Below are 20,038 nucleotides of genomic sequence, written 5' to 3'. Positions count from 1 at the left end.
GTGACCAAATGTAATTCCTTCTTCTCATCACACAAGCATCTGTTAAGTACTTATGATATGCCAGCACAACGCTGGTACATTAAAAAACATAAAAAGCAGCCCAGCTGGTGTGGCTCACTGGTTGAACATCAACTCATGCACCAAGAGGTAGCTAGTTCGATTCCTGGTCAAGGCACATGCCCAGGTTGTGGGCCCCATCCCCAGTAGGGGGCATGCAGGAGGTGGCCAGTTGATGTTCTCTCTTATGGATGTTTCTTTATCTCTGTCTCCCTTCCTCTCTCTCTAAAATCAATAAAGAAAAAATAAATAAATAAAAAAACAAAAGAAGCAGAAAAAGTCACCTGACTTTTTCACAGCCTAGAAGACAGATATAGAAACAACCACAAACTGTTTGAGTTGGAATCATTTGAATCTGCACTGTGAGTAGTACATTTTACTAGGAGCATGTACTTATTTCTACAGGTGGGGGGACAGGACATACTGAGAACCGTCATGAAGGAAGAAGCGTTTCATTTGAGTACATGTTCCACGGACAGAGAAGTGGTGGGAGCATTTCTGGGACAGGAAGCATTCTGAGCAAAGTCCGGAGTGAAGCCAGAACAGTAAATTCAGACAACTGCAAACTCCTGGTCAGGCTACAACCTCATCTGTAGATGCAGGGCGAGGGCTCCATCGAGAGAATCCTGGCCTTGTGGTAAGCAAATGACAAATCATGAAGAAAACTCATGAGCCAAAAAAAAAAAAAAAATCTCCAATCTAATTTTTTAATCAAGTAATTCTATATTCCTGGGTAAAAGTCAGTCTGTCCCAACTCCATTTTCCTCTAGGTAGGGAACTGTCCTTGATTATAATCTCAGTGGGGCCTAATAGCCCCTGGGTATTTATTCCCTTCCAACCCTCCTAAAGGCTGGTGGGGCTTGTGGCAGCATTAGCCAAGCAGATGCTTGTTCCTGGCTTAGAATTTATCTGTAATGGCCCAGTGAGGCCCCACCGGGGGCTGTCAGTGACGGCAGCGGCTGCCTGGCCAGATTATTTTCCACCCGCCTCCTTGTTTTCCCAATCCAGTCCTCCAGCTTCCTCTCATTTATATGACTCCACCTATCACTTTCATGGAAACCTTTGGTTAAAACACCTACAATTGCTATCTGGTGTTTACAGCCTAGGAGCCTGGTTGACAAATATATTAATTCCCAGAAATTAACGATGGCTTCAGATTGTTGGAGATGTGGGGAAATGCAGGATTGGTCATTGGCGCAGTTTAGGTAAAAGGCAGTCAAATGCTGACATTGCACAGGGAGGGAAGTTGGAGGACAGTGGCCCATAAGAATGGGACATACCTGTAGACCTGAAATGACATGTCTCCTGGGGGTGACGCTTTGAGTGACTACACAGGTGTTGTCATAGAAAAATATAAAGGACATGAAACAGGATCGAAAGGCAGAGGGGCTGCCACTCAAGGCCCCCGGAACAGCTGGAAATGAGAGACTGACAAGCTCATCCCCCCTCAATTCTCAGCTCATTGTGTACGGCTCGAAATAGAGAAACTTGATAAAATTATTTTTAAAAGGAAAAGTTTTTATTTATTTCCATTGCAGTGTGAGAAAGCAAAAACCAACATAAAACAACAACGAAATAAAAGCAAACCCACATCCTCAATGGTAATGAATGCACTATCAATCCTGTCTATTTATAAAAAGTTAAGAGAACTGAGCTGAAAACAGTGTCCCTGAGATTCGACTAGAGGTTATATCATAAGGCCAAGGTTACTGATCCCAGCCTCTCTGAACCTAGTTTGCTTGCTGAGAGAGCTTCACTTCCTTTTACTTGTAAAGCAATTTCTACTTGCTTGAAGATGCTGCTGCTCCTTCAACTCAAGGCATTCACTTTAAAAGGAACTTAATTTTTATCATGGCCATTACCCTCAATCTTTAATGATTCCCAGCCTATAACAAGCAGTAGCAATACGGTATTAATTAGAAAGTAAAACATAGGGATGAAAATGTACTCTAAAGGAACTATAGGCATTTCCTAATTTATATGAGCTAAATATTCAGAAATATAATTTTTTTTCTTTTTATCCTCACCTGAGGATATTTTTTCATTGATTTTTGATAGAGTAGAAGGGAGGAAGGGAGAAAAAAAAACAAAATATTGATGTGAGAGAGACACATTGTTTGGTTGTCTATGGCACATACTCAAACCGGGGCCCAGGGTTTAACCTGCAACCCAGGTACATGCCCTTGACAGGGAATCAAACCTGTGAGCCTTTGACCCATAGGCTGGTGCTCTAACCACTGAACAAACTGGTAAGGGCAGATAGATAAATATGAAGGGTACTCAACCAAGGAGGGAGAATGATGATGTCAGATCAGGCTGAATTTAGTTTTTTTTTGTTCGTTTGTTTGTTTTTTAGTGTATTTCCAGAGACTCTGGAATCATTAAATTAGTTAAGTGACTAGAAGTCTGTCTGAGAGTTTGCTGTAACATATCACACAATGCAACTCAGTGAAAGGGAACATTAAATTAAATGGAGCTTCTGGTATATTTTAAAGGCACAACATAAAAATTTTCACACAATGGAATTCTTTAGTGGATTTATTATGTATAGTCCACTCATCCATCCTCACCAAGAACTGAAATATATATTGGGGATGGGAGGATCACCATCTTTCTTTTTTAAATAAAAATAGGTTTTCTTTATTGATTTTAGAGAGAGAGGAAGGGAGAGGGAGAGAGAGATAGAAACATCGATGAGAGAGAACATTGATTGGTCACCTCCTGCATGCCCCCCCACTGGGGATCGGGCCCACAACCTGGGCATGTGCACTGACCAGGAATTGAACTGGTGACCTCTTGGTGCATGGGCTGATGCTCGACCACTGAGCCACACTGGCTGGGCATAGGATCAATATGTTTAAAGATTTTTTTAGTAATGCTTATGGGTTGCTGGTGAAAGGTCTGGCAATGAAAACTGATTCCCTGATTTCACTGAGGAAGAACAAATCTGGAGTGGAAGAGACCAAGCAGTAATTTTTTATTTATTTATTTATTTAATCCTCACTTGAGGACATTTTTCCATTTTTTGTTCAGATAGAGTAGGAGGGAGAGAGATAGAGAGAAACATCGACGTGAAAGGGACACATGGAGTGGTTGCCACCCACACGACCCAACCAGGGCCGGGGACAAACTGCAACCGAGGTACATGCCCTTAGCGGGAATCGAACCGGGGTCTCTCCGGACTGCAGGTTGATGCTCTAACCGCTGAGCCAAACCGGCCAGGGCCCAAGTAGTGGTTTTAATTATCAGTGAGCAAAAATAGATACATTTCCCATTAGCAGGTATAAGGATTAGCATAAAGTTGGAATTGTCTGATTCTAAGATGATAGCCAATTGACAATTAGATTTCCGAGAATGAAAGAGATGTAAAGTTCTCCATGGAGCTATTTGATCTGTAAAGTCAAAAACTCTTCAGAACTGTTTATCAGAGCCTTGGATGAGGCATTCTGATGTATGATGCAGAATATCTGCCCTTCATTAAATTTTGAAACTTTAGTCAAATCATGGACCTGTAACTGACAGAATGAAAGAAAGAATATCTTGTCTTAAATTGGTACCTTGTAATGGCATACATATACACACACTTGTGATACCGTATATGCTTTAACCTAGTCTTCTAAAAGAACGAGAAGGCATTACCAGAGTAACTGTTCCCTAAGGAAGAAAATGTAATTTTGAAACAAAACTAATAACTATTTCCTGGGAACACAGGGCATTTCTGAAGCCCTCTAGTGAGGGCATTTTGGTGTTGAGATGACAAACGAAGAATTTACCTTTATTTAGCTCATTCCTTCCCATATTTACTTCCCAAGTTCTTGTGCATATAGTTGGAAGAAATGACCTCAGGAAGTGACCCATTTCTCACACTGGCTCTGTGACCCATGAAAGAAGGACCATTCCAATAAAAAAGATAAAGTAGAAAATTTCAGAGTTCTCCACCCCTATAAAAATGATTAAATTAATAGCAAAATCACTTCAATAAAACAATCAGAAATATTCACTACCTTCCAAACTAGAAATGCAGTGTTAATAATTTTCAGAAGATTTCTTTTAAATCTAGTGTATGGTGGTGGAAAAACAGTTTTAGAGAGTACACATGGATTTTCCAAAGTTTAATTAGATGGTGACTGCTATTGCATATGTGGTCAGATCACCATAGCTCCTAGTGCCTTGTGTGAAGCAGCTGACCTGAATAATGTTTTTTCCATTATTCCAATAAACAAAATTGCTAGAAGCAGTCTGTTTTCTTTCACCAGACAGGAACAGCAATAGAATTTTGCTAAACTGTTTCTGGATTGTGTTAACTCTCTGGCTTTGTATCATATTTTAGTCTGCAGAGATAACTATCTCACCAGACAGTTGTGATACGATCTGGAGGGTAAACTTTATTAGCTAGATATACTGTTTAGCCACTTGACTGCCAGAGCATTGGAGGCAACCATAATGAAGGACCATAGGTCAGCCAAGTCAATGATTTATTTTAGGGGTTTAGGACTTCAAGGAAAGTTAGGCTAGCTCTCCGAAGCGAAGATAAATTGCCGAGCCGTGTTCCCATTTCCACTAAGATAATGGGGAGTTCCTAAATTTTGGAGGCCACATATTGTTACTACAAGTGTGTCCAGGGCTGAAAAGCTCTAAGATTTGAGTTCGTCCTGTGACAAATAAAGGCTCTTCGGATAATTGAGGTCACGGTAATCCCACTACTTATTACTCATCAGCTTAAATGAAGTTTAAACAGAGCAAAGCAGATCAAGGTACTGAATGGGGTGTGTGGGTAGCCTTCACAAGAGTATTACACACCCAGCTTTCCAAAGCAAAGGCAAGCCACATTGAGCCAATACTCTCTCTCGGAGAAATTAGACAAAATGGGAAGTTGAACAATAATGTGAGGTTTACTGTCCATATATTTATATTATCTGATCTATCTAGCCTAATTTGAACTGCCAGCAGAGTTGATTCAGCAAGTACATGATATAAATGGAAACAAGACCAAACAGATCGGAGAAATGTGGCCCCGTGACCCCTTCCTTCCATCACACGTGTGATCTCAGGGAGGTTTTCTCTGTGAACAGCTGACTGGGAAGAGTGGAAATGCAATCAAACTACGATTGGTGGATATGCAGGCACCAATTCAGAGTTGATAGCTACAACAGTATAGCGCCCATATGAGATGGCCTGGAAGGGCAGTTTGATAAGGATAACAAGAATATATATACCATTCAGTTAATATTCCCATAATTACTGGAGACATCATGAGTCTAATAGTGTTTTCTCAGCATTTGGATGAAATATTGTAAGAGATGTCTTCTGAAATGCTTTGGAGATAAGGTTTAAGCCAACTGGCTTTCAAGCTGCTCACCTGTTACCTTGGTATTCTCTGAAGGCCAAAGGTATACGAGGGCTAACGTGGTAGAAATTAAGAGGGCTTAAGAAACTAGAGAAAAGTGATTCTAGAGCAGAGTGGTTCTGGGTAGTCAGTAACAGCTCACTCAAGAATCACAGAGTTATTTTTGTTTTTAATCCTCTCCCAAAGATATTTTTCCATTGATTTTTAGATAGCATGGAAGGGAGGGAAAGAGAAGTGGGGGGAGAGAGACAGACAGACAGACAGACAGACATCAATGTGAGAGAGACGCATGAATTGGTTGCCTCCTGCACAAGCTCCACCAGAGCTGGGGATCCAACCTGCAGCCCAGGTACGTGCCCTTGAAGGGGACTCTAACCTTCAACCCTTCGGTCCGTTGGCAGGGCTCACAGAGCTACTTTTATCTTCGTTGTTTGATTAGGTAATGAAAGTCTTCTTGTATAGTCTTGGAGGAACCGACACCACCGTGAGTCATAAACATCAAAGCAGATTAGAAGTAACAGGATTTACTGTTAGTTTCCAATCAATTTTGGAATAAGGGTAAGGATGTTTCAGACGCAAAGGCTACACTATAAATGAAGATTATTTGCTGTTTATTCACCGTAGAAGAAAAATTTCATGTTAGCAGGATTAATAAAAGTTATTGCTGTAAAAAGTACACTAAGAAGAGTACATATTGAATTTTTTGGTCAATTTATACCACACACACACACACACACACACACTCGGGAGAGAGGGGGGGTGGGGGGGGAGAACAAGCCTGGCCATTCTAGAACAAAGCTGAGTGGTATCAAATCTCATCGATCTTCCAATAAGATTATTAGTGTTTCTCCTTAAGTTTCAAAGTTCATCAAAGTACAATCAGATATGTAAGGAAAGCCTCCAATATAAAATACCTCTGTAGGCCAAGTCAAGATTTTAAAAAAAGATAGCAAAGGAAATAAAATTATTGAGGGGAGCAGAAAATTAAAAACCCACACCACTACCAGAATGTTATAAAATTTCATCTTGTTTTGGATGAGATAAGAGAAGATAATTATTACAAGAAACAAAAGAATGCATAGAATGGAAACAATTGAGAACAAGGTCCCAAAGTAATTACATGTTAGAGAAATTTTGAAGGTCTGAAGACAAAATCATGGAAATCTGTTAGGAAGCATACAACTTTTGGGGGAAGGGAAGTAAAGGAGATAAGAGAATTAGACAATCTCACCAGGAGGAGCATTAGCTAAGATTTACAAAAGGAGAAAATAGAAAAGAAAAAAAAAAAATAGATGAACTATATGGACATGAACTTGCAGGTCAAAAGGACTCCTATGGGTGAGAGGCATGTACACTCTCAAGGCAGATTGTTGTCAAAATAAAGAAACTGAAGATCAAAATTAGATTCTAAAAATTTTTAGAAGGTAACTTTTTCAAAACGTGCATCTTTATTACTGAGAATATGACAGATGTCCTCCATTATTCATCTCTGATAACATTTTGAAAACTAAAAATCACAGTTCTTCAACTTTTAAAATTTTGACTCCAGAGGCAACAAGACAATCACTAATTTGAAGAGCTTCAAAAATTGGGAGGAATGTCATTTTAAATTAGCATTCTATCTAGTCAAAGTAACAGTTAAGTCTGGCTGGAGTGGCTCAGTTAGTTGAATGTCTGTCCCAGGCACTAAAAGGTTGCTGGTTTGATTCCTGGTCAGGGCACATACCTGGGTTGTGGGTTTATTCCCTGGTCAGGGAGAGTATAAAGGCAACCTTGATGTTTCTTACTCACATCAATGTCTCTCTCTCCCTCACCCTTCCTCTCTCTAAGCATGTTCTCAGGTGAGGATTTTATACACACACACACACACACACACACATATATATAAGTTAAGTAAGTGGGATGAATAAACCCTTTTTAAACGTGTGAATTTACACACTCAGACCCACAAAACTATCCCATGAGCACAGAAAGTGATCAGAGGCTCAGAGGCTGTGTTCTGCCAACACCACGGAGTTAACCAAAAAAGAGCAGGGCACAAGAACCAGGAAGTAACAAGGGATCTGACCCTGGGAATGGGTGAAGGAAGCCTAAAGTCACAGCAATGCCACAGGTGCAGGGAGCAAGGGTTGTGTTATCCATACATGTACTTTGAATGGCAGCACTTTATTTATTTTTTTTGTCCTTACCCGAGGACATTTTTCCACTTTTTGTTCAGATAGAGTGGGAGAGAGAGAGAGGAAGAGAGAAAAACATCGACGTGAAGGGACACATTTAGTGGCTGCCACCCACACGACCAACCAGGGCCGGGGACAAACTGCAACTGAGGTACGTGTCCTTAGTGGGAACTGAACCCGGGTCTCTCTGGACCGCAGGCCGACGCTCCAACCGCTGAGCCAAATCAGCCAGGGCTGAATGGCAGCACGTTAGCAGAGACAGTGTGATTTTTGTGTATAGTTTTAATCTACGCCTTGGGTGTGCTTACTTAATGTTTGAAGAAACCTTATAGTGAAGATTCACTAAGTACATTTCTTATTGCTTATTGCAAATAAATACCTACTATGTAAGATAAAATTGAGTGGCGCTGACTTTCATCAAACATAATACCTCTGTGTGGGTTGAAAGAGAGGGTTCCTTTAGTCCTCATTAACTGTGCGACAATGAAAATGTGCCATATGAACTAGCAACCATCATCTGCCAGATTTGCTTAGGCTGGTTTGCAACAGCAAGCAAACTTGATGGAAGTAGAAAGATAAGGATGTCCAGGGGAAATATCTTCCAGGAGAACCCATTGAACCCCATATGTCTGACTTCATTTATCAACACTTTCATAATGTTCTAAGTGCTTTAAAAATACTGACTCACTTAATCTTTACAACAACCCTATGAGGTGGGTATTTTTGCTATTATTATTATTATTATCATCATCATCATCATCATTATCTTTAAATTACGGTTATGGAGACGAAGGCAAAGATAATCATTCAAGGTCTCACAGCTAGGAAATGGCAGAGATTTTGTCAAATCCAAACACATGTGGCCTTTAACCAACACATGATGTTATCTCTACTTGATGTGTGCCAATTTTTTTTCAAAATGGTTTCATAATTCTGTTTGAGATTTTGGAAAATGTTCGTGAAATATTTGTGTATTTCATACTCTATCTATATTAGGACATACTATATATACTTTTATATATAATAGCTAATAATGTGGTACAATAAAAATTAAAATAATTTTTCACTGTTTTGGAAGTAAACAGTATTTATATTGCATAATAATGTATGCAGTAAATATTTAATCAAAGTTTGTGACATGTGTACCTTCAGACTTGTTGAAGAGAAGCATGGCTGCAGGTGGGGTATGGAATGATACTAAACAAGTGTGTTAAATCTTTATCTAATAAAAAATAATTGATGTTTAAAATTTATAAGTCAAAGAAAAAGAATAGAATCAAGAATATTAAAGTAAATACTAAAAGAAATACACACAGCATTGAAAATGTGACCTACTGGGCCCGGCCAGTGTGGCTCAGTGGGCTGAGCATCGTCCCATTGACTGAGAGGTCCCTGTCGGATTCCTGGTCAGGGCTTATGCCGGGATTGGGGGGCATGCAGGAGGCAGCCGATCAATGTTTCTCTCTCATATTGCTGTTTCTGTCTCTCTCTCCCTTCCTCTCTCTCTAAAAAATCAATAAAAACATGTTTTTTTAAAAAGAAAGAAAATGTGACCTATTTGGAGTGAGATGTACACTGAAGTGGGTGTGGCGGGGATTATCTTCATTACCAGTAGTTTCGGTCGTTCAAATGTATCATCACTATATTTTAAATGCATTTTTGGACAAAATTATACATATACATACATATATATATATACATATATACACACATATATATTCATATATGTGTTTCAATTATATATTTTAAGATATTCCTTTAATATTGTTCAATTCTTTCACAGTTTAGTAAAGCAAGATTGAAATTGATATATTAAAAGAAAATAATTTATCTTAGCAAATGTCCAGTCAATTATACATAAACAAAGCGTCTGGGAGCACCTAAGTTGTCCAACCATCACTGAAATTGATGTATTACATCTGTCTCCCAACACATTTGAAATCCATCTAGAGTTTTATGTCAGTTATACTCCCCTATGCATTGCCTTCTCTCTTAAAGTATCAGTGATCTTCAGCAACGTAAGGAGATAAATTCCTCAGTCTAAGACAATTGAACAAAAGATCCTTTTACTAGGAAGAAGTAGAAGCAACATAGCAAAGAGGGCTCATTATAAGGTGCTAAAAGGAGGAAACGAAGTTAAAACAACAATAACAATACAACACTTGAACTTCTTCTCAAATTTCTAGAAGGAGTTTTCTTAGGTCCAAGATGCCTACTATCATTCTCTCTGCTGAAAGAAATTTCTAGGCCTCATTTTTCTGACATGTAAGAGAGAATTTAAAAAAAAATGATTCATTTATTTTATTTTTTTCCTTTATTGATTTTTAGAGAGAGAGAAAGTGAGAAGGAGAGAGAGAGAGAAACATCAATGAGAGAGAACATCAATTGGCCGCCTCCTGCATGCCCCCCACTGGGGATTTGGCCCACAACCTGGGCATGTGCCCTGACTGGGAATCAAACTGCTGACATCTTGGTCCGTGGGTCGATGCTCAACCACTGAGCCACACCTGTCGGATTGAAAAAAAGAAAAGATTTATAAGTTCTCCTTCACCTTTAACTTTTTTCACTATAAAAAAATTGTTAATAATTTTCCAACATGTTCACCTTTATTTTCTCATTTGATTTTTGAACAACACTTCCCAGTAGTCAGCAGGGCAGGAGCATTATGGATGGTTAAATAGCCTGTGTAAGCTCAAACAACTGGTAAGATAGAAAAGGAAAACCCTAAATCAGGTTGTTTTTTTTTTTTTTCTCACTATATATCTAAGGGTTTCTACTATGTTTTTAATTACACAGTCATGCTGATCAAAAAGTCATGACGATTAAAGAGATATTTATGCCTTATGTTTTTATTTGTTCATTTACTCATTCAGTAGATATTTATTGAATACCTACTGTGTTCAAAGCGTCATGGACTTCTAAAATATCAATGTCGTTAGAGAGACAACACAAAGCCATATCATTACCCCTTCACCTCCTTTCCTCCTTTTAGTGGAGTCAGATAAGACTGGGAAGAGTCTTCTCTTAATTCTTAAAAGGCACAACTCAGACATTATCACCATCATTTTAATGTATTGAACTTCCATTAAAGCAGTTCCAATGAAGAGTTTGTCTCCATTCTTCAGGAATCTGTGATCAATGAAAGGTAGATTAGGTGGGTATCGGAAAAATCAGGAATATTGATAGAGATTACACTAATAGTAGAAAATAGTCTGTGCTTTTAGTCTGGAAACAATGATACAGAACACCTGGGAAGCACTGTAGATGGTCGTTTTTATGCAAATCACGTCTCCCAGAATCCTTAAAATGGGATTGTTCTCATATGCTTACAGAATGAGAAGGAAGAGTTAAGAATGATTTCCAGATTTCTGGCTTAGGAGACTGAATAAGATGATAGTGTCACTCAAAAGTATAAAATAACAAGAGCACTTAGAACTAAAGGGAGATAGCAAATTTCATCTGAGCTGTGTGCCTGGGAGACATGCAACAGGAGATTTCCAGACAACAGCTCTACACCCATACTGGAGGGCAGGTCTCCCAGAGGCTGGGTTGGAGAGAGGTCCTGGGGAGTGATCACAGCAGAAGGAATAGTTCAAGCCATGGAATAGCACAGGGAATGTGCACACGGCCGAAAGAGCACAGCACACAGGACAGAATCTCAAAGAGCACTAGACGCTAGAAACACTTCTTTTAAATGTTAGAGGAAACAGAGCTTCAGGATATGGACAGATAGAAGTCAACAGAAAGGGGGCGGGAAAACTAATCAGGAAAACGAAGAGAATGATGTCAGAAGGAACTAGGAGAAACATTTAATAAAAGGGGAAGGTCAACATTCTAAAAGTCACAGCTCAAGTAAGCTAAGCACTAACAGACTTAAATAGATTAGTAAATATAAAGGTTACGGCTGATTTTTGTCAAAGCAATTTTAGGAAAGTGGAGAGATGAGAAGCCATGTTTTTTGGTGTGTAGATCAAGGATGCTATGTGAACATGTAGCTTTCTGTCATAAAGTTAAGAAATGACTTAAATAACTTTCCCTAAAAAAAGGAAATAGATAAGAGAGTAGCTGAAGGGGGGCTGTGGAAATTTGAAGATCATCTGTTGTTTATATCCTGAGGGTTGAGGAAATGATAAAAGAGAAAGAAAAAAAGTGCTGTAGAAAGATACCATTGTGAGAAAGCAAAAACATCTGATTTATTCCCCTTAAAATATGACATGGGCGTTCCTGTAGAGCTAGGCAGGGATCATGTCTCAATCATTAACTTAGTTTCTGACAGCTCTTAAACTTGCATGCATTTTCCAGGTGAGAGAGTGAGGCTAATGCTAAATAAAGAAAGGCTTACATTTCCATGATTATTTACCCCAAACGAGGGCGCTCCTGGCAGGTAGCCCGTGACTTTCACAGATGACAGACGGAGTTCTGCTGTCTGCCGTGGGGAGGCGGGGGAGGCGGGTGGCAGGAACGGTCCTTTGAACCTAGTGCTCCCTCCTCTTCCCTGTGCACTGCCTCTCAGCACACTTAGTGAGCAGGACTGAATGAGTCACGTAAATCCAGCTCCTGAGTCCAAAATAAGATAGATTTTGAAAAACAAACTTACAATCAATTAATGCAATAATGTCTGAAAATGAGATTTAAAAAATTTTCATCTTTCTTCAAAAGGCCTACGATTCTTTCCTCAAATATGAAAACTGGAAGGTATTATCTTAGATATGTATGCTAAAGAAAAGCAATAGCAGTGAAACATAACATCTTGCAGTAAATTAAATGTAAAATATCTGTTATGGTGAGAAAATATTCACTTAAAAAAGTATTTCGAATAAAGCTGCCAGTAAGAATCAGAGATACAAACATAATTTCTATAAAACAGAGCCTAACACCACGTTTAATGCCAACATTAGTTTTGGCTTCCTAGATTGCATTTTAAAATATTTAAATACAGTTTTCTATCTCTTTTTACCTTAATCAAACACAATATATCTACATAGAATTCCAGAAACGGTCTTATATGAGAAACAAACAAAAATTTAGTTCCATATAAACAGAATTCATTGGTCTTGATTTTTTTTTAATTCAATTTTTTGAAAGATCTTCAAGAAAAAAAAAAAAAAATTACTTTAAAATGTCTGTTGTTACACTTGAAACCAAGGCTGTCTTAAGTTGCCTGCTGGTAAATCAGGTCTAGATATTAGTACATCACAGCATCATTGGAACTGTGAATTCAGGGTGAAAATTGCCCTGAATTATTGTTATAGAATCTATTGTTAGAATGTCCTGTGCTGGGCTGCCCAGGACTGAGGTACCGTGGCTGTTGGAGGGGTTAAAGTTGGAGCCACTGATGCATATATATTAGGGAGGATTCATAAAAACACGACAGTGAGCCTGGGTCAATCCACTACTGAGAATGAGCAGTGACCAATAGAAAGGGGAGAAGATCATCCAAGAAGACTGAGGTAAGCAGGCTTCTGACGCCCTGTCAACGTGGAAACGATAGATCAAAAGGTGTTCATGGTGACTGGTCAGAGTAGGTTCTATTTTTTCTCATAGAGGGCTTGACAGCATGAAATAAAAATAAATTACATTAGACAAAGTTTTTTTTTTTGTTTTTCTTAACTGAGTTTTAGCAAACTTCAGACCCAGACACAGGACTCAACGGTATATTTCCTGGACAGCAAGGTAAACGATTAAAACTTTTTTTTTTTTTTAAATGCTTAAAGTTAAGAATTTGAAGTTTTGATTCATCAGAGGCAGGGTTACAGCTTCAATAACCAAAACAAATCCCTATTCTGAAAAAAAAGGGGGGAAATATTTTCATGTCTCTGCTGGAAGACAACCAGACCAGCATTCTGCAATTGTAAGAAATTTGACAGCTTGCGGAAGCAACTCTACACTTGTCATTTCCCTCAATTTAGCAGCGAAATGGAGAGATCAGCACTTCATAAATGACGCTGGTTTGCTTGACCTCTTTTTTTAAGGAATCAGTAACATTTATTCAGTCCTTATTATCAAGCAGTTGAACTAAATATATATGGTCAAATGTTACATATATATATATACATATATATGTATTTTTTTCCTGTTAAAATAGTTTATTGTACCTATAATCTTGTTTCTATTCGATGGGGAGGGTTCACGTTGTTGAGATGTATTATTTATCAGTAAATATTAATCTATTCTTTATTCGCGGCCATACTGAAAATATGGAGCTCCATCTGCACCCTAAACAGGATCATTGTTTGGTTTTATTTCTTATCAACCATAGAAATGCCATAACTAAATGCATTATTAACCTAATTGAGACACGGAGTTCATAATTCGTATTTCTTGGCTGAACAATTTGATTCTGTACTTTATAATATTAGAAGTTCCCCCCCACACCCCAAAAATAAAACTTACCTGAGAAGTTGAGCAACAGAGTAAAAGATTAATCACACACTTTTCTTCAGATCTTAAAACCTTCTTCTCAACAAACCGCTAAAATGGTCTCTGATTGCTCTGTCTTTGGTTCAAGGCCCAGAGCCTGGGAAATCTCATCCAGATGTTCTGCTCATTTAGCAATAAAAGTAAAAGCATATGCCTGCTTCCTAGGAACAACACGGACTCTCCACTTGAATTATTTAAAGGTCACTGTTTTGTACTCTTGTATTTAGCTCCAGATTTCAGCCAACGTCCTTGCATTAAATAGCTTGACATGGAAAAGCACTTAGAACTCTTAAAAGTTGCTTTTCACTTTTCATTGTGATTAGGTGAAAACCAGAAAGCGACAAGTTGGTGAGTCAGTTTCAGTATTTGCAAAATGCTTGGCATAAAGTGCCTACTAAATCAATGGATATAAATTAATATCTATGTATAAAATGTTGATAGGTGCTTACCTTTTGCTCAAAGAAGCAATGTTTAGTGGTCAGCATGGTGCATACAGTTCTCCAGAGATCAAGGCCTTCCATATCTCACAGTTGCGTCCTTTATTACAGGTACCATAATGGCAACCACAATCTGTTTCGTTGTCTGGGTGGTATTCATTACGGATTCTGTATGGACTCGAACTGTGAGACAGGTCTACGAGGGACCTGATCCAGAGGTCTGGACTGTGCAAGACTTTGATTGTCCCAGGGAATGTTTCTGTCCCCCCAGTTTTCCTACTGCTTTATACTGTGAAAACCGTGGTCTCAAGGAAATCCCTGCTATTCCTTCAAGGATCTGGTATCTGTATCTTGAAAACAACCTGATAGAAACCATTCCCGAGAAGCCGTTCGAGAATGCCACTCAGCTGAGATGGATTAATCTCAACAAGAACAGAATAACCAACTATGGGATTGAAAAAGGAGCCCTAAGCCAACTAAAGAAGCTGCTTTTCCTGTTTCTGGAAGACAATGAGCTAGAGGAGGTTCCTTCTCCACTGCCAAGAAGTTTAGAACAACTACAATTAGCTAGAAACAAGGTGTCCAGAATTCCTCAAGGGACCTTCAGCAACCTGGAGAACTTGACCCTTCTTGACCTGCAACACAACAAACTATTAGACAACGCCTTTCAGAGAGACACCTTCAAGGGACTTAAGAACCTCATGCAGTTAAACATGGCCAAGAACGCCCTGAGGAATATGCCACCAAGATTACCAGCCAACACGATGCAACTGTTTTTAGACAACAATTCCATTGAGGGAATACCAGAAAATTATTTTAATGTCATTCCTAAAGTGGCCTTCCTGAGACTAAACCACAACAAATTATCAGATGCAGGTCTCCCTTCCAGTGGTTTTGATGTGTCATCCATTCTAGATCTTCAACTGTCTCACAATCGACTCACGAAGGTTCCCCGAATCAATGCTCACCTGCAGCACCTTCACCTGGATCATAACAGAATTAAAAGTAAGTAACCATGAGGGTACGTTTTTGACTCAAATGTTCATGGTCATTAAATGTGTTCTCTCTCTTTTCTTACATAGTAATTCTGTTGTTGTTGCTTTCCCCCAAGTAATGTGCCCTTAGATTTTTTTTTAAGCGTAATTTCAATTTTTGAAGTGTATTAAGTTTTATGTATTTACAGATGGTTCCAATGAACCAAAAAATTTCAATCTTCAAATTTCAGATTTAAGAGTGGACCTGAGCAATCCACAGAGGGCAATTATCGATTGAGAAACAAAATGTCTCTATCTTGAACTCCAAGGAGATTCTGATTTTTCTGCCTCACTGAGTATATTTATTTAAGAGAGTGCTCCAGGCACAAACAACTTCATGTATAGTAATAGAAGGAATACAATTTAGAGGTCATCACAGAGGCATCTTTGCCCTGAAAACCACAGCACAGCTGGTGCCTGAAGCCACCATCATGACGGTCTCTGCTTTAGCTCCAGGGGTTTCTCAGACTTTGGTGAGCACAGGCTGGTGGCCCCACTTCAGAGTTTCTGATTGAGTAGGTCTAGAGGGGACCAGATGCTTGTCGCTTCTAACAAGTTCCCAGGTGATGCTGAGACTGCTGCTTTGGGGACCATGTTTTGGGGGCCAAAACTGTAGTTTGAGGCTACATGGAAACAAAGGACCCTGGAAGTCGGCAACTCCTTAGGACTAATGGCAACCGACAAGGTGGAATACCCTCTCCTTTCCTGAAAATAGCTTTTCATAAGCGCAGGCGAGATGAGTGTCACGTGCCTTTGAGTCAGTGACCCCATCAAGGAGAGAACTTGTTACAGAAAGAAGAGGCTGGAGACATTACAGGCAAACTTGGCACCTTCACAGTGATGCCTGAGATCAGGTTGATGTGGTGTGGCTGGATAATGTCTTGGTGCAGCCACAGGAGTATTGGTAGCAGCCTGGTGCCTATCCACGCATCCTCAACCCCAGCACAAGCCCTTTAGGAAGGTGATCTTGAGAAGACTTCTCCTGAACAACCTTAGCAACACATGCCTAAAGTGAGAATGGTTTGTAGAAAAATAACACAAATAAATGTCAGAAGGTTATGTTGCCTAATTATTACAAACTAAGATTTTTTTAAGTATATAATCACATAAACATCCTATTTATAAGAATAGACAGTTTTCTACTGGGTACTGCTGTTATTCAAGATCTGGTTGGTTTCTCTAACAGCATGGTTGAGCATAAAATCCAGAAGCAATAAGCAAGCTGTTGCCATGGCAGTTGTTTTCTATGGTGACGAAACATGCTGTTTAAGTTCATAGTCAAAAGCAAAAGGTGCAACAATACTAAAATGTTAATAGACTGTTTCACTGAACCAGATAATACAACAGCCAATATTGACCTAAAGACGTGCAATTTTTTCCCAGTGAAAATTCTTTATGTCTGCAGGTGCATTCCTCAGATTGACAACAAAAGCCTCATACATATTTGATGTGGGAAGTTAATTTCCAGTGATTCCATGTAAATCCCTGTTTGTGAATTAGGAATTCCTCTGACAATTTGAGAATGAGGGTGTCTAGGAGTGAAGTCGCAAAATTCAACACACAGGTGGGCACATGTGACCTTACATCATTATACAAAGTTACACACAGAAGAATAGGGCCTTGTAGTTCCTTCATTCACATTTTAGAGAGTTTTTACAAAGTGTTTTCTCATGTGTTTCTATTTTTCAATTGTTCTCGTAGCATAGCGTGTATCAGAATCACCTGGAAGGCTATCTGTCTGAGGCCTAACCGTTTAGTTCCCGGGTAGAGTATTGATATTTCTGGTCCAGGGACCACACATTAAGGGTGACAAGTTAGCCCTAAAAGCGCCTTGTATGCTATTATTAGGAATGTCTGAAGAAAGAGAAACTGAGGCTCAACTAAGGGAGGCTATTTGCTAAGAACAAAGAGTAAATATAATATCAGGAACCTGAGCCCAGGGCCGCTCATTTTAAATTTATTTTCCCCACTCATCCAGTATAATCACAGTACATTTTCCTTCGATTCTGAGACTACAAAACTTTAGAAAAATTTCTATCAATAACTTTAACAGCAACAACATCAACAAAGATTTGATTTATTTGCTTTTTAATGTTGCTATAAAGCATAGTCGTTGTTATATTCCAAGAAAATAAATTGAAAAACGAGGATTTCTCTGGCGAGAATTATTGGCTTACCATTATATTACACTCTGTTATAATAATTGTTAAAGTACTTAATTCTTCTGGTTACATAATCTACTTTAGTTATTAATAACATGGATTCCAAGAAATATACCTTATATATGAAGAATTCTCAGAATTTACAGGCAGAAACTTGTCTTATATAAAGTGATGGCAACACTTATTTATTTCTTCTGAGCACCTTGAAGGACTTTGCATTTGGCAAAATGTTATATGTTCAAATCAGTTACTTCTAGGTGGCCTCTCAGAAACAACATGATTAATTTATAAAATATAACTGAATTTGGAACACATGTTTCTTATGTTCTATTTATTCACACATGCATTGACTATGGGGCACAGGGGTGATCGGACGAGAAGATGGCACACAGAAGGCCACAGTCTCTCCAGTAGGCAAGGGACCCTGTGCAGGAGGACAAGGGCTAGGCTGGGATCCAGCTCTGACCTCAGCTGCTGAAACACCTTGTGTGCCTTACCTTGCTTGTCTGAACCACTGTTCCTACACTACCCAGATGGGGAGAGTCATACTGCCTGATAAAGGCTGTGTGATGATAAGGTGATAACATAGGTGAAAAAAATAACCTTGTAAACACAAAACAGTTATACAGATATGACTCATTTTTAGCTAGTTCAATTCACTAAATGGCATAAGATCATAGTAAAGTGACCTCACTTTAAACATAAAGTCCTTCAATACAATACACATATTTATGTGCCAATAGGACACAAAGGGAAGCCATGGCCCGAATTAGGTGGGTCTCATCTTCTAAGGATGAATTCTTGCTCCAGGTAGTTTTAAAATGGGCTTTAAAGACAGCATACGGATTCTTGGTTGAGATCAGCAATAACACTTCTATGAATTTTGCTAGTTTAACAGATCTCGTGTCCTGAATGCTCCTATATCTCAGTGCAGTCACTGATGCCAAGGGCTCCGCTCCAAGGCAGGTGCAGGATTTCTCACACCCTCGCCATCTCAAGAGGCTGAGGGCATATTTCCTGGCTAGAATTCTTTGTAATTCAATTCTTGGCAAATGTTTCCTTTCCAATTAAATACATTTAAATATAAAGATCCGTGTTATTTTTATGCATTACAGTATATACTCATATTGATTGTACTTTTTTTTTAAATCCTCACCCGAGGACATTTTTCTATTTTTTGTTCAGATAGAGTGGGAGGGAGAGAGAGAGAGAGAGAAACATCGATGTGAAAGGGACACATCGAGTGGCCGCCACCCACATGACCAACCAGGGCTGCGGACAAACTGCAACCGAGGTACATGCCCTTAGCGGGAACCAAACTCGGGTCTCTCTGGACCGCAGGCTGACGCTCTAACTGCTGAGCCAAACTGGCCAGGCCTGATTGTACTTTTTAAAAGATGTGTCGTTATAGACTATTAATTTGAAATTTTGCATTTTAAGGTAATTTTCTAAGCACTTTTTCGAATGGACTGATTTTCTATTTACACATTCATCCACCCATCCATCCACCCACCCACCCATGCACTTACCCCAAATCTTACCTGTTTCTGCCTATAGTAATCTAAGCATGCTTTATCTCACCGTGTTTCCATCACAGCTTTTAACAACATGTCCTCTCTAGTGCTCCGTATTAAGTATAGCCGAGTATAGTGAGATGACCATGCATATATTGCCCATTTTTGCAGGAATACCTTTATGAAATGAATATGTATAACTCTCAACTTACACAAAAATGGTTTGTATCTCTTCCACTTTCTAAGTCATACGACTGGCCCTCCACAGACTATTTAGTAGTGTCTTGGTCTTCTCTTCCTTGGCCTCTTGTGTTCCAATTGATTCATTCATACTCTCATTGTCTCCCCAGATGTGAACGTCTCTGTAATATGTCCCACCCCTGCCACACTGCCTGTGGACCAAGACATCTTCAGTTACGGCCCGCATCTGAGCTACCTTCGTCTCGATGGAAACGAAATCCAATCACCAATCCCAATGGATTTAATGACCTGCTTCCGGCTCCTTCAGACTATCATTATTTAAACACATCTTCAACCATCTAAAATCGGTTCAATACACTAATATTTCTGACACGAAATTCAGATAACATTCATAGGTTTAAAACAAAAATTACATTTCCAATTGCTCTTGGCCACCATTTTCATCTATGCAGTTGTACAGTTTAGTTTTTTATTCAAACGTGCTTTCACTGAAGGTATGTAGAACAGCCTACTATTTTTTCAGAGAGAGCGAGGAAGGGAATGACAGGGACAGAGAGAAACATCCATGTGAGAGAGATACATTGATCAGTTGCCTCCCATATGCACCCTGACTGAGGATCAAACCCAAAACCTGGGTATGTGCCCTGACCAGGAATCGAACCTGCAACCTTTTGGTGTACGGGACGATG

At 39.2% G+C, this 20,038-nt stretch overlaps 1 protein-coding gene across 3 annotated transcripts; it reads left to right on the top strand.

The window, feature by feature from the left end:
* The first annotated feature begins 12,987 nt into the window (after window positions 1–12,987).
* KERA (keratocan) lies at window positions 12,988–19,721 on the top strand. Of its 3 annotated transcripts, none has more exons than XM_036252847.1 (3): window positions 12,988–13,031; window positions 14,550–15,443; window positions 19,499–19,721. In XM_036252847.1, exons 2-3 carry the CDS (start codon window positions 14,558–14,560, stop codon window positions 19,669–19,671), a joined length of 1,059 nt encoding a protein of 352 aa, XP_036108740.1. In that variant the 5' UTR covers window positions 12,988–13,031; window positions 14,550–14,557; the 3' UTR covers window positions 19,672–19,721. The 3 variants fall into 3 exon arrangements, with proteins under 3 accessions (XP_036108740.1, XP_036108738.1, XP_036108739.1); XM_036252845.1 differs by having other exon boundaries at window positions 13,009–13,254; XM_036252846.1 differs by lacking the exon at window positions 12,988–13,031 and adding an exon at window positions 14,291–14,349.
* The last annotated feature ends 317 nt before the right edge of the window (window positions 19,722–20,038 follow it).

This window comes from Molossus molossus, unplaced genomic scaffold, assembly GCF_014108415.1.
Source record: "Molossus molossus isolate mMolMol1 unplaced genomic scaffold, mMolMol1.p scaffold_m16_p_10, whole genome shotgun sequence".
NCBI classification, from domain to species: Eukaryota; Metazoa; Chordata; class Mammalia; order Chiroptera; family Molossidae; genus Molossus; species Molossus molossus.
The sequence above is the reverse complement of the archived record's forward strand: the minus strand, read 5'-3'. Positions and strand labels throughout refer to the sequence as shown.